General features: G+C 40.6%; 1 protein-coding gene across 1 annotated transcript; it reads right to left on the bottom strand.

Moving 5' to 3' along the window:
- Nucleotides 1-350: 350 nt before the first annotated feature.
- Nucleotides 351-9,006, bottom strand: lmbrd2a (LMBR1 domain containing 2a). The gene is made up of 18 exons (XM_030418411.1): nt 8,873-9,006; nt 7,547-7,766; nt 7,295-7,404; nt 6,024-6,122; nt 5,738-5,905; nt 5,424-5,634; nt 5,254-5,328; nt 5,007-5,111; nt 4,741-4,924; nt 3,815-3,996; nt 3,498-3,631; nt 3,243-3,348; nt 3,001-3,098; nt 2,385-2,488; nt 2,070-2,116; nt 1,839-1,947; nt 1,168-1,261; nt 351-1,058 (listed from the first exon to the last, which is right to left on the bottom strand). Exons 2-18 carry the CDS (start codon nt 7,718-7,720, stop codon nt 995-997), a joined length of 2,064 nt encoding a protein of 687 aa, XP_030274271.1. The 5' UTR covers nt 7,721-7,766; nt 8,873-9,006; the 3' UTR covers nt 351-994.
- Nucleotides 9,007-13,148: the final 4,142 nt, after the last annotated feature.

Consider the following 13,148-nt stretch of genomic DNA (forward strand, 5'->3'; position numbering starts at 1 on the left):
TATAGTTTACAGAGGGCACGTGAAGGCATCACGGGCAACTGTTTGACAGGCTCAGTGTTCCTGAAAATGTTTGGACTTAATTGGTACATTTAAATGCAATAAAATAAAAACAAATAATTACATACATTTGAAATATATTTTCTATTTTTGAATGTTTTTTTTTTTAAATACAAAAACTAATAATAAATAACAATCAACTGATTTTTTTTCTTCTAATTTATTTTAGAATATTTGCCCAGACTAATTTTATGATAATAAAAACATTTATGATTCAACAACGTAAGATCTTGAGCACATAATATGTGTCATATGTACTCCTGCATCGCAACTGAGTAATTTATGAGCTGAAGAATCAGGAAAACTACATTTTTAATCCAGTTATCGTTGTAAACACACTATTACAAAATATACAAAAGACAATTGGCTGTCGAGTACAAACAAGTCTTTTCATTCCAAACACAAAATTTCCAACAAGAAATAAGTTAGGTTGCTGATGTCTTCCCACTGTAAACATGAATCAGTCATTTTGTGTTTTTTTCAGCTTTTTTCTTTCCTTTTTTTAAATGTATCAACTGTCATGGTCAAATATTCAGACAAAAATGAATTTCCACATGTATCGTGTCCACTTATCCTCCGTCACTGCAGGTGCATCATCTGTTTCAACACACTATAGCGTCAAAAATAGATTATAAAAGGTTTGGATGTGTACAAATAGGTTAAGGCTTTGGATCCCTCCACAGTGATCTCTTTCAGGGAATAATCCAGTCCCAGAGAGCAGCTGAGATACAGTATAAAACCCCTCCACTGAGTTCTTCATTTCACTTTCATCCATTTCCTGATTGCTGTATCAGCGATATGAACACACAACTTCCTCCTCATTTCCTGAGATATTGTATGATCCGTCGCACTCGTAGTTTCCTCATGTAGACAGGAAACGTGAGTACTTGTTTCCATTTCCCCCATGTACTACGTTTCCCTCCATGTCTTCTGTTTATCAAACATCTTCGAATATGCCTGCCCGAGGATGTGAAAGAGACAGGTAGCGCCCTCCTGTGGATCTACAGAGTCAAACACAGACAGAGTAAGTGATTAAAGATATCTTTTCTGTTCTGTTATTTAGCTCCAATTAAACACTACGTTCAAATGATTTCACAAAAAGATCTATACCTCCTGTTTGGTGAATCCTCATCACTGGAATTGTCTTGCAGTAAGCCTCTCTGCTGCTCGTCTGGGTCCCTGTCTCTTCTGTTGAATGTGATAACTGTGAAAGGCAGAGAGCAACGTATGTACAGTATACTGTTAGCACGCAGACCTCTTCCATCCTTATCCATGAAATGTTTATATGAATCAAAACAAAATGGGTAGGGTTTTAAGTTGACAGAAATAGTCTATTAGTTCTTAGTTTGTTGGCAAAAACACACAGAAATTCCCACCATTTCTAGTTGGACTCTTCCATTACAACAAAAAGGTGTTTTTTGATGTTTGAATATGCATGTGTGATAACCTGCCATAATTTCAGTGCCTTATCCTGAGGAAAGACTACAAACAAGTTTCTGTGGGAGTCAACAGGTGGTGTGTATTCCAACGGGACCCCACTTGACTCACCGTAGAGTCTTTATCTATCTTTCATGGGTGGCAGATGTTTAGTTTCCTGCACCGGGCAGCGAGCCCACTGGTCAAATAACTCTAACAAACACTTAGAAGCTGATACAAATGTGCATAAAATAAATAAAATCCAAGTCATCCACCCAGACCCTGTTCTAAATGTCTTAGTTTCAGTAGGGTGTGAACACCAAATATTTAAATCCATGTTTCTTGAAGTTTTCTTTAAATCCTACCACTGTTTTTGATCTCTGTGACAGGGCTGCCCTGGCTATCCTTTATCTCAGTGTAACCATCTCTGGTCCGTCCAGTGGCACCCTGAACTCCATATCGCTCCCTCCAATCCTGAAACAGAAAACAACAAATGCACATGAATACAACACACGCAGTTGAGCTAGTGAGCCGACGGGTTGGCTAGAAAATTGCAAGAGATTGATAGATGATTTGATCAGATTAAATGCTCTAACCCATCTTCGATTTCCTCCATCCTCGGCTTTCTGTCTTTTTCTTCTTTCTACAAAAGTGAACACAATTCCGTATTTCAGATGCACAGCAAATTAGTTTGTACTGAGGTAAAAGACAAAAATGGTAAAGGTAAAAGAGTGAGTCGGTGACAGAATCTGCCTTAATTAATAACAATTAAGTTCACAAGAAACAAGAGAGGATAAATAATAATCAGGCCCACAATAACGTGGCTCATTTTCCTACTAAAATCATATTGTTAAAACCCAAACAAACACTTCATTAGAAATAATAAGTGATCAAAAATGTGATGAGGTCACCTCTTCTGATGAGTTCCCTGCCTTCATTCTCGAGGTCAGAGGTCAAGTCTCCATCAGTGATGTACTGAGGAAAGCCCAGGAGATTCAAACAGCGAGAGCCCAGGCTACAAACACAGACACACACACACAAAAAACAATGCAATATATCAATTTTAGTAATGGCACATATTGATGAATAATCAACACAGGGATGAGGATGTGTTAAGTTATTTTACTGTTAATATGGATTTTTGAGGCCAATACTGATTAAAATATTGGGAGTTCAATACAATAATGACATATTAATTGATAGTTAACCCTTAAAACAAAAACACTCTTTACATAATCCTAGTTTGGTATTTTTATACTGCAAACTTTTCCTACTTATCGACCTGCACATACAGCGTTACTGACGTATGCGCAACCAGCTAATACCTAGCCGATTATCAATCGAATGTGCAAACTCCTTAGAATACTAAACTATGAAAATAGTTGACAGTGACAACCTTGTAAACTTTGGGCTAACCCATAAGCCCCCAGGCTAGAGTCTGGGTTGGCCACTTTGGAATGTCTGAAAAAAAAAAAAGCATTTGGCCCCAGGTGAGGTGCTGCGTGACAAGCCCGTTCAGTGGCTTACCTGTAAAAAGTGGCAAAGCAGAGAAGCAACACCAGCATGGGATAGTAGATGTAGAAGCCATCAGATATGAAAGACAGCACGCGCATAGAGCCCATGATCTGACAGAACGAGAAACGGGCACATTGCTTCAGTTGGTCTGAGCAGCAGCAGCAGAGTTTGACATTGCTGCAGTTCTAGTATAAGCGTGCATTAAAATGTCTTGGTATGTATATTGGTATGTGCATGTTTCACGTGGGACCCACAGAGGTGTAGGACGTCTGTATTCTGTCCTGGTGTGAGATGGTGGAGTCCATGTGAATCAGCCCCAGGAAGTTTAAACACAGAGGCGGGGTCAGCCGACAAAACAACCTGAGAGGGAAAAAATCAAAAGAGAAGCAACCTGATGTCAAAAAGCAGTGTGAGGAATCCGGACTGAACCTTCCTCTCATGTAAACAGGTGTTTCAAGATGATGTAACTCTGATGTGACATGAATATGAGGACTTGAAGAGGAACGTACATGCCGCTGAACTGCAGGCTGTAAGCGTCAGTCTGGTGATGAGGCACCAGGTAGTAGTAGTTGAAAAATCGAATCCTGAACACTGTGGAGTAGACGCAGACACACAGGAAGAGGATGCTGACAAAGCACACCATCTGGTGGAGAGAAACAAAACAGAAAGAGGAGGCAGGTCAGCTTGTTTAGTACAGTGTTGGAAGGATTAGATAAGAACTATGGGGTTTTTTTTGCAGGCTCTGGGCGCCGTGTGTTTGTGTTTTTGTGCAATGAACCATAGGTTTGGTGCGCAGTTCCGTGCGCCTCGCCGCAAACGTGCCTACCTCGATGCAAATGTAGTTGTGGTGTTTCTCGGCTTTGTCAACAAACACGGCGAACAGGGACAGGACGGGGTGCGTGCTGAAGAAGGTGCACTCGGACCAGACGACTGCTGCCGAGAGGAGACACAGCAGAACTGCCAGCAGCCTGTAGAAACTCTGCCGGAACACACACTCCCAGTACCACTCTGAGGAGATGACACACAGAGACACACACACACAGACACACACGCCCATGCATGAGTACACACGCAGGAGGTACAATTAAACTGACAATTCAGCGACACACCCATGCTGCAGGTCTGGATTCATACACAGGAGAACTAACAAACAACTACATACAACTGCATACTACATAAAAAATGTAATCTAATCTGAATACTTCTGGATTACTTCAAAATCAAACATTGAAAATATTGCACGTCATAATATAAAAAATGGACGCAGCTCCTAAAATATAATGCCTACAAATATTTTTTTTTCTTTTTTCAACATGTCATTCTCTCAAAATGTTTCATGCAAATGAAAATACACTTTTTAAATTCAGCATTTGTAGTTGATCAACTCAAATTGCCTAGACTGAAACAGTACAGGTGATTTTCATATTTTTAGTCGACATGTGCAAGGGTATTTTTAAAACAGAAATCCTCCTTGGGTTTCAAAGAAATTCCCGTCCTCGACAACGGTATGAAAATGTAACACCAGGCCAAAGCAACAGGTGGCAATATAACTTCAACCTTTAGGCCACGTTGGCCAATCAGAAGCCTGCCAAACACCACGGTTTTCCTGTGTCAGCATAAACACTGAATGTGGGAGTGGTAGTCGAGTAAATCAAGTCTCGCAGAATGGCAACACACAATCAAATGTACCATAGCTTTGCACTCAAGTGAAGCAGTTGAGTAAATTGGATTTTTCATACCAACTGGACTCACCGACAGTAGGAGTGTAAAAGAACCTGCGGATCCAGCCGTGGTGGTGTGCTGAGGGGAAGCTGTGGGTCAACTGTCGGACCGGGCTGCTCTGGCTTTTGGCTACATCCTCCAGATGAAAAGCCTCGTCTGTCAGGATAGACCACTGGACCTGAGTCTGAGCGTGTCTGTGCACTGCAGAGATGACCTGAAACACACGTACGGTCAGCAGGGTCATATTTTTGCATTGTTTCCATTAAAAATCTCAGTGCAGTGATATTAACAATTACTTTTTTATGAAGATTAATGAGGCTTCTTTTTGTGGGAATGGCGTTTTGTTCACCACCAGGGCTTTCCACATGTCTCCCCATATCCTCTTGGTAGTCAGTGGGACACTGAAATGAGACGACACTCAAATGAAGAAGAACCTGACTGTAAAAACTGTAAATGCAACCATAAACTTGTTGGATATTAACTTTTATTTCACTGCCTACAGATTTTTTATTTGACGAACAAATCACATGACGTGTCTCTCACCTTTGTCAAAATGGTGTCCACACACTTCCTCAGATGGTGGTTCTGCCTGACGGATGCGTTAACAGCTGCCACGTCCTGATAATGAGAAATATAAAAGTTTATTTTTATACAGCAAAGTCTGTTCTATGAATCTATTCTCTTGGAGCACAGGAGAGTTCATAAATCCTCACCTCCATAACATCTGCTAGGTTCTCCTCAGCCTCTACCTTCTCAGTAGCCATTTTCGCTGCCTTGAAGTAGGTCTTGGCCAGCAGGTAACCATGTGAAGATGACAGCCAATAAGAGCGAGGGATCTCCACCAGGCCGTAGCCTAGCAACAGCACCAGCAGGAAGAGGCCCCAGGTGTTGGCAGCTGTAATGCCGATGGTCTGGAGCTCCCTCCTGCGCAAGTTTCACAAAGACAGACAACTCGATTCACAGACATCTTTTCTTTCAGCATTGTTCAGTCAGAGTGTTTTCTGATTTAAGGGAACGTTTGATTTACCATGAGAGCTGCCACGAGGGGTGAGCAGCCACATAGATGAGCAGGGAGATGAAGATAAGGAGGTAGGTGCCGTAGTAGATTGCATTTTCAATGAGGGCCGTTTTCATCTTCCCGACTCTGGAGAACGCTGCCGACCGAGCATAAGACTGCATGAAGGGCAACAGCAGCCTGCACACACACACACACACACACACAGCAGATAGAGTCAATGTACCAAACTATCATTGTGCTTATATCAAAAGGTGGAACATACAGAAATGTGTGTGTGTGTGTGTTAAGATCTTACCAAGTAAGAAACTGAGAAGTCCAGTACACAACTCTCCAGAACACCGGTAGGATGCCATCGGGGATATAACTCCATGGTTTGTCACAAGCCTTTGGCTCACTGTAACACACACACACACGCACAGAAGAACGTGACATAAATATAATCATAAAGTGTCATTAAACACAAGTTAAACTGCAGCAATGTCCACAGCGCCTGTCTGGTGTCAGCGAAGTCAGAAATGTTCAAAACCTAAACTCAGTTTTAATAAAACTGACTATTTCTTTAATATCAAGTATCAGTAAACACAGTCGGTCCAGATTACACAAGGGAGGCAGTTTATAGGAAGATACGCTCACAGTTCACTTCGTTATATATCAGCTCATTTGGTCATAAATGAGGTCATGTTTTCAGTTTTATTCCGGTTAAGTTTAGCCTCAGGCGTCAGGCGATCGATACTTTGAGTTTGAGCCTTGTTGGTGACATCAGAGCAATATATGTGCACAACTCAACAAAACATATAACAAATGTCCAGTCGTTTTTGGACTTTTAAATGCAGAATTCCGACATATTACAAGGTATACTAATGAAGCAACCACTGAGGGTGTTCCTGTTTAATTTCATAAATGTTATTTTCCCTGCTGTGAGCACAATAAATTGAATTTTATTCAACTTCATTGTTTTGGCAGAAACTTCTCGTGATTACCTCAGACGAAGCACACCGATATCATTTACATGACTACCAGAGGAGATAAGTGAGAGAACCAGCCCTTTAAATCAACACTGTGTACTGACTGTTATCAAACCCAGCTTGAAAGTTCAAAATCTATTGAATAAGAAACACTTTTCATGAGCAGATACTCCACAACCGCACTACTATGATTAAACAGAGCAGGTAAGGTCACACATGACCACAGACAAACCTTCAGCATGTGGCACTCACAGTAAAGGAAAACCACTGAAACTGATAACAGGCCACTCATTCGCATGAAACAGCTGGCGAGTTCCTCTTTGGTTTTGGCATTCGTAGTTGATGTGGTGTCATAAATGATTCAATCGATTTAGTTCGACGTCATCGAGCCGCACAAAACAGTACAAGGCTTTGAGTGTATATCAGTACGAGCGGCTGAGAATAAAACCCTCTGCAAATGTGACATCGTGACTTTTACCTTAAAATAAAAACATATATTCTGTATCACGTTGGATAAACTTGCAACACAACCTGATTAAATAATGTACGTTGCATTGAGACAAGCTAACGGTGCCAATAAATGAAACGTAATCTCATTTACCCGACAGTTGGATAAGCAGAGACGTCGTTATCCGTCTGATTGGAGCGCGTCGCCTGCGTTACGGGAGTACGCTGGTTCGCCGTGTCAAGAAGACACTGATTGTAGATGGTCTGCAAGAGGAAAACACACTCCATGAAGCAAAAAACACACACACAGCTCAACCTCACTCACCATTATTCTCCAACTCACATCCTGTTTATATCCTTAAAAATGTGTTAATGGAGATTTTAAACAGCTGCAGGGGTTTCATACCGTGCTGACATCCAGCGGCAGGATGAAGACGATGAGGAAGCACAGGTACCAGGCCAGCAGCGTGCCCAGCAGGACCATCCGCTGCTGTCTCCGCAGATCTCCGTAGCGCTGCAGGAGGTAGAGCGCCAAGAAGAAGACGACCACGACCACGACGACCAGCGCAGCACCACTCATGGTGATGACTGAACGGATTGACGTCAAGATGTCATGGTGAGGGGCTGGATGAGGGGGTTGGCAGGAGAGAGAGAGAGAGAGAGAGAAAGAAACAGAAGCTCATTGGATAAATAGATATCGCTGTTATCTGCTGTGCATAACAGGAAGGAACAGGATGAGCTGAGCACTCTAGGAAAAACATAAACACCGTGATAGAGCGGTGAGGTGAGAGGAGGGACAAATGTGGTTTTACAGGTTTCAGCCCATTTACATAAATGTCAATCACCCTGTAAATAGTACGCCTCAATACACTTCATATAGCCTACTTACGCATTGTCTATATTTCTGTAAAATATTAAAAATCAAAATTATTGAATTAATTGGTGTAATCCATTACAGTAAATACTCGGGGTCGACCGATACGGCTTTTTCAAGGCCGATTATTAGACATCAAGGAGAATTAAAACTGTTATCTGTGACCGATATTCATTCGCAGTTAAATTTAAACTAACCTACACAAATACAAAAACTCATTCATCCCGATATGAGTGATTCTCCGGAATTTAGGCAAGAAGGCGAGAGTACGATGAGGGCGAGGGGTGGGATGCATTTGGCACACAGTGTACCTATTGTTTGCACCTGTGTTATGTACTTATGTCTTGTGTTTGTCGATGTATGTACTTTTTTTATTATCGTGTATTTTTATGTGGCAGACAAATCTATGACATCTATGCAATCTATGAATCTTGAATATCGGCCCAGATAATCGGTCCACACTTTGTAAACACCAAATCACATTTATTTTATTTAGGTAAATTATATTAAAACAATGATATAAAAGTGTGAAATCTTGCCACATTTGTATTTAAATGCAGTGTCAAACAACAATAGTGTAGCTCATGCAGACCTGATGTTCACTGATAAATATAAAAAGGAGTATTATTGATTATTGATATTATTTTGATCATATATCATTTAAGATTATTAGATTTGATTATTTCATGTTTTTTAATCCAGCGTTGACCGTCAGGCCTGATCATGTTCTTGATTTGTGTCATCTTTAATTCCTGAACAACAACAGTAGCCGGTAGCTGGAATGTTACCACGCCGGTCGGTCCGGACCGACTCGGACAGTCCGGTGGTACCGGAGGCATGACGGAGGTGAGTCTTACCTTCCGCCGTCTTCTCTCGGGCTGAAGCTTGTGTGCCGGTCCGCAGTCCGAATTTATCGTCACAAGGTGTTCCTCCGACGTGGAGTCCCGATAAATGTACACAACCTTTGAAACGACATTACGTAACGGCCGCGCTGCGTGCCGCTCTCAATCTGGTGCCGCAGGGAGTTCTGGGAATTGTAGGCGAAGCTGGGCAGCCCACAGTGTGCTTAGTGGTGGAAAAAGGAGCAAATACCAAAGAGCATGAGGAGTTTATTTTCATGCTCTTAGTTTATTTAAAATAGCAAATACATTAGCATAACAAATACATATTAAATGGCCTATATATTATTTAATAATAGCCTAATATTAATATAAAGTAACAAAAGTAACTGGTGAAGTAAACCCTATATTATTTGCCTCTGAGATGTTCTGGAGTACCCAGAGATAACACAAGAAACAGATTGTTTTATTTTGTTCTGATCATTTTTGCTTTTGTATCACTCAGTGTATAAAATATGAACAAAAAGGAAAAACAGTGCATGTAAGCACAAAAGATACCTTTATGACTAAAAATATGACTACAATGCAGTAATAGTATTTTAAAAAAGGGATGTTGTGTAGATGTGTTAAGTAGTAGAAAATGGAAATAAAGTACACGTTGGTAAATGTAAAATGTTACTTCAGCAAAATATGATATTTCAAAATATCGTGACATTATAACCTGCACTGAAATATGTAGAATATATATAGAAAATAGAAGAAAAAGTTTGTCCTCAGTGAGGATATAAAACTGCTATAGAAATTATATATTATATTATAAGTATTGCTATAAACAGCTGAAACACTTGATGTTGGGCCAATGAAATAAATATTTCTGCAGGGCACCGATATGTTTAGAGACATAAATCTTGTGACTGAAAAAGTGCCAATGGACCTCAGCAGATGTACTATATGTATGAGAAAATCTGCTGCTTCTAATAAACGGTGAAAGGATATTTTATGTAATTGAATAACTACTGAAACAGAAATTAAATCTTTGCATGATTATGAAGTCGCCATGACACACAATCATTTTGAAGATTTATTGCAATGGTACAAAATATCGTCTCAGTTGTAATTACTTTTTCTCATATGCATCATGGTGTTTCATGATTCAGAGCTGATACACACACCAAAATATACCACGTTACATTTTTTGATGAACTGAATTTGGGTCCACAGAAAGTCATTAGCAGCCAGAAATGCAGCACAATGTTTTCAAAAGTATTGTATCATAGCTGCATTCAGTCGTGTTAAACCAAATAAAGCCACACGCTTTTTATCCAGTTAGAATTATTGACCTTGCTTACAGTTTTTTCAGTAACCTTCCTCAGTCATTTCTACACTTTAACACACAGTATTCAGTCTGTGATTGCTGGCTGCAACAGCAGATGAACCGGAGATGTTACGAGAACACACAAATCCCAACAATTCAGTCCATCAATATGAAGCGCCCATTCAATGAGTGTGTCCAAAGTCAGTTAAGTTGAGGCTGTTGATGCACGCTGGGGGGAAGTGTCCACAATCTGATGGACAGCAGAGTTAAAAATGCTTGTGAAAAATTAGGAAGACAAAACATCTTCAGTCCCTCTCAGCTGTGGAGGAGCATCCACACATACGGGTCCTCGGAGTACGCAGGACCCAGTATGTTGAGGCACACGGCTCGGTGCTCCAGTAAGAGGTCCACCGGGCTCAGCAGATCCAGAAGAAGATGTTCTACAAGAGTCAGACAAACGGACCAGTTGTTAATCGCTCTGGACACACCCAGTGCATCCATCCAGACGGAGCCAAACATGTCCAGAGATTCTGGCCAGTCCTCTAGAAGATTTTCCACCAACTCCATCTGGTTAATGAATCTGTTTGGGTTTCACATCAACGAGCAGATAGATCCAGAAGTCCGTTCCCGAGGGTCTGTGTTGGTCTCCGTCACGCTCCGTTCCTCTGGCACTTTGTTTCTGCAGTCATCCAAACAGCTACAGAGGAGTGCAGATAAAACCCGGCAGCATCAGCAGGTGCTTAGTGAGGCCATCTGTCAGCCTCACCTTAACCACTTCGCTCTCTCGGATTAGTGCAATAAGCTGTGTAACCATCCAGAACTCGGTGCCCTACTTAAGTCATCAGTGTTCTCATTGATAAACTCATCATTTATAAGAATATGTATCGATCCAGTAACTCCATGGCTTACTCTCTGTGGGATCACACTTCTCACACAGACAGGCACAGTGGTGCGATGTAACTAAGTACATTTACTGAAGAACTGCACTTCCATTCAATTACATTTTTGAGGCAAATATATGATGATTACTCCATGACATTTATTTGATAACTCTAGTTACTTTGCAGATCACTTGATGGATCAGATCCAATGTAGCAAATTTTTAACTTAACATATTTATAGGGCAATAGATCATAGCAACACTGATCTTGATCATCTGAAAAATCATAAATATGGATCTGAGTATAATTTACTCTTACTTGTACTTTTGATACTTAAGTACAGTTATTGCCAGACATTTTCCTTTGGCTGTTCACGTACAGCTAATACCAGATTCTTTTAACATGACATCTTTACTTTTACTCCAGTATAACTCTTGGGGTAGTTTTGTATGTGATGATGGACAGGCAGAGAGACAGGTACTCCCACATTCACACATACTGTAAGTGTTCTCTGTTTAACTGGTTTTGAACGTCTGCGGCTTGTGAGAGGGAACACAGACGCACGCTGAGAAGTTGTGAATCTGAGAAATCATGGCTGTTCAGTTCACGTCCGATTATCAAACTATAGTTCAGGATCATCCTGTGTTTCTTAATTGTTTTGCTGTTCAAGACAAGACACACTGTTAACTAAAATGAATGATGGCGAGTGAGTTTCTTATTTTACACTTGCCACCACTAGATGGAGGTGTTCTTAAATATGTTATTACAAAGCCGAGCAGGGAAAAAGGAAGCCACAGGGATGTTTCTGACTAATGAACACTCAGCTGTTAGACAATTAGGTTCACACCAGATATTTGGTTGAGTCACTTGGTCCAAATCTCAAGCAAGTCACAAATTATTTTCTGTGGGGCAAGTAAAGCCCTTAGTTATGCCAAGTTGAGGTCTCGCCTGCAGTTTCAGATCTTTCTAAAGAGAAAAGATAAGGTATTATCTTACCTGTCTCATGATGATATCATTGGCTTACTTATCCAGCCTGTTCAAAACATGCAGCGATTAAATGAATGTAATCAACAAATGTCTTACCCTTCGCATTATTTTCACACAGTGACATAATGACAGGCAAACTAAAAAAACTTAAAACATAAAACACAGTCAAGTCATTCGAGTCGTCGTGTCACGAGTCTTTAACTCCCATGTTTCAAGTCATCAAAAAAGTGACTCGAGTTGACTCCAATCCAGGTCGCTATGACTCGAGTCCTCGTCTCTGGTACACACCTAGCTTATAAAATAATGCAGTTCTAAGATTATAATTTTGTGTTCATAGAGGTGTGGATCCAACCTTATCTTTATCTACCTTGAAATTAAAGATAATCTCTGTCAGGATCAGGATATAGAAACTGACAAACCAGCTGACTTTGAATAAAGTGTAGCAGCAAATGTTTCTCTTGTCTTCCAAATAACTGAGTAACTAACAACAATTGCACTTAATGCCAGTGAGCTGTAGATAACAATACTTGTGGTGCTGAGTCAGACTCTTTTTCTCATTATCACACTCAGAATCTAAATAAAGGTTCATGCGGTCATGCTTCTATCAAGTCACATCATTCTTCAGGAGAAAACAATAATCAGAGCTAAATAAGACGGAAAAACAAAAACAAAACTGGCATCTATTCATCTCCGGCAGAGTTCAAACCCTTGAGACTGAAACTAATCTGGGATAAGATGAGATACCAGCTGTCTCATTGTCTTCTCTTTTATATTCTATTGTCACCGATCACTCTGGTCTTTAAAGAGACTGCCTTTTTGGCCAGTTGTTTACGATACAAAAAAAAAGAAGGGTATCATATTTTAATCTTTGAGAGCATCAAACTCATCTTGATCAAAGACACGCTCAGGTTTCCCCTTGGCACCACTGGACACTTATTATTTGGGAGACTAGAGTTCAACTGGGAGACGACAAGACAACAAACTCGCTTACAGCAGGAACAGAGACACGGGTGAACCTGACGAAGGTTACTGACACTGCACATTGCAATAAAACCTTATATTTGTATGGCAACCAATCAGCGTCCAGCACGCCAACGAGGAGAGGAACTTTT

The sequence above is a fragment of the Sparus aurata genome, chromosome 5 (genome assembly GCF_900880675.1).
Source record: "Sparus aurata chromosome 5, fSpaAur1.1, whole genome shotgun sequence".
Classification (NCBI taxonomy): Eukaryota; Metazoa; Chordata; class Actinopteri; order Spariformes; family Sparidae; genus Sparus; species Sparus aurata.

Coding starts and splice junctions, on each gene's coding strand:
- lmbrd2a (XM_030418411.1), bottom strand. CDS start 7,720: ATGAGTGGTGCTGCGCTGGTCGTCGTGGTCGTGGTCGTCTTCTTCTTG. Junction 3,997..4,740: donor CTTTTACACTCCTACTGTCG/GTGAGTCCAGTT, acceptor TCATCTCCTCAG/AGTGGTACTGGGAGTGTGTG. Junction 3,349..3,497: donor AGCCTGCAGTTCAGCGGCAT/GTACGTTCCTCT, acceptor TTTCCCTCTCAG/GTTGTTTTGTCGGCTGACCC.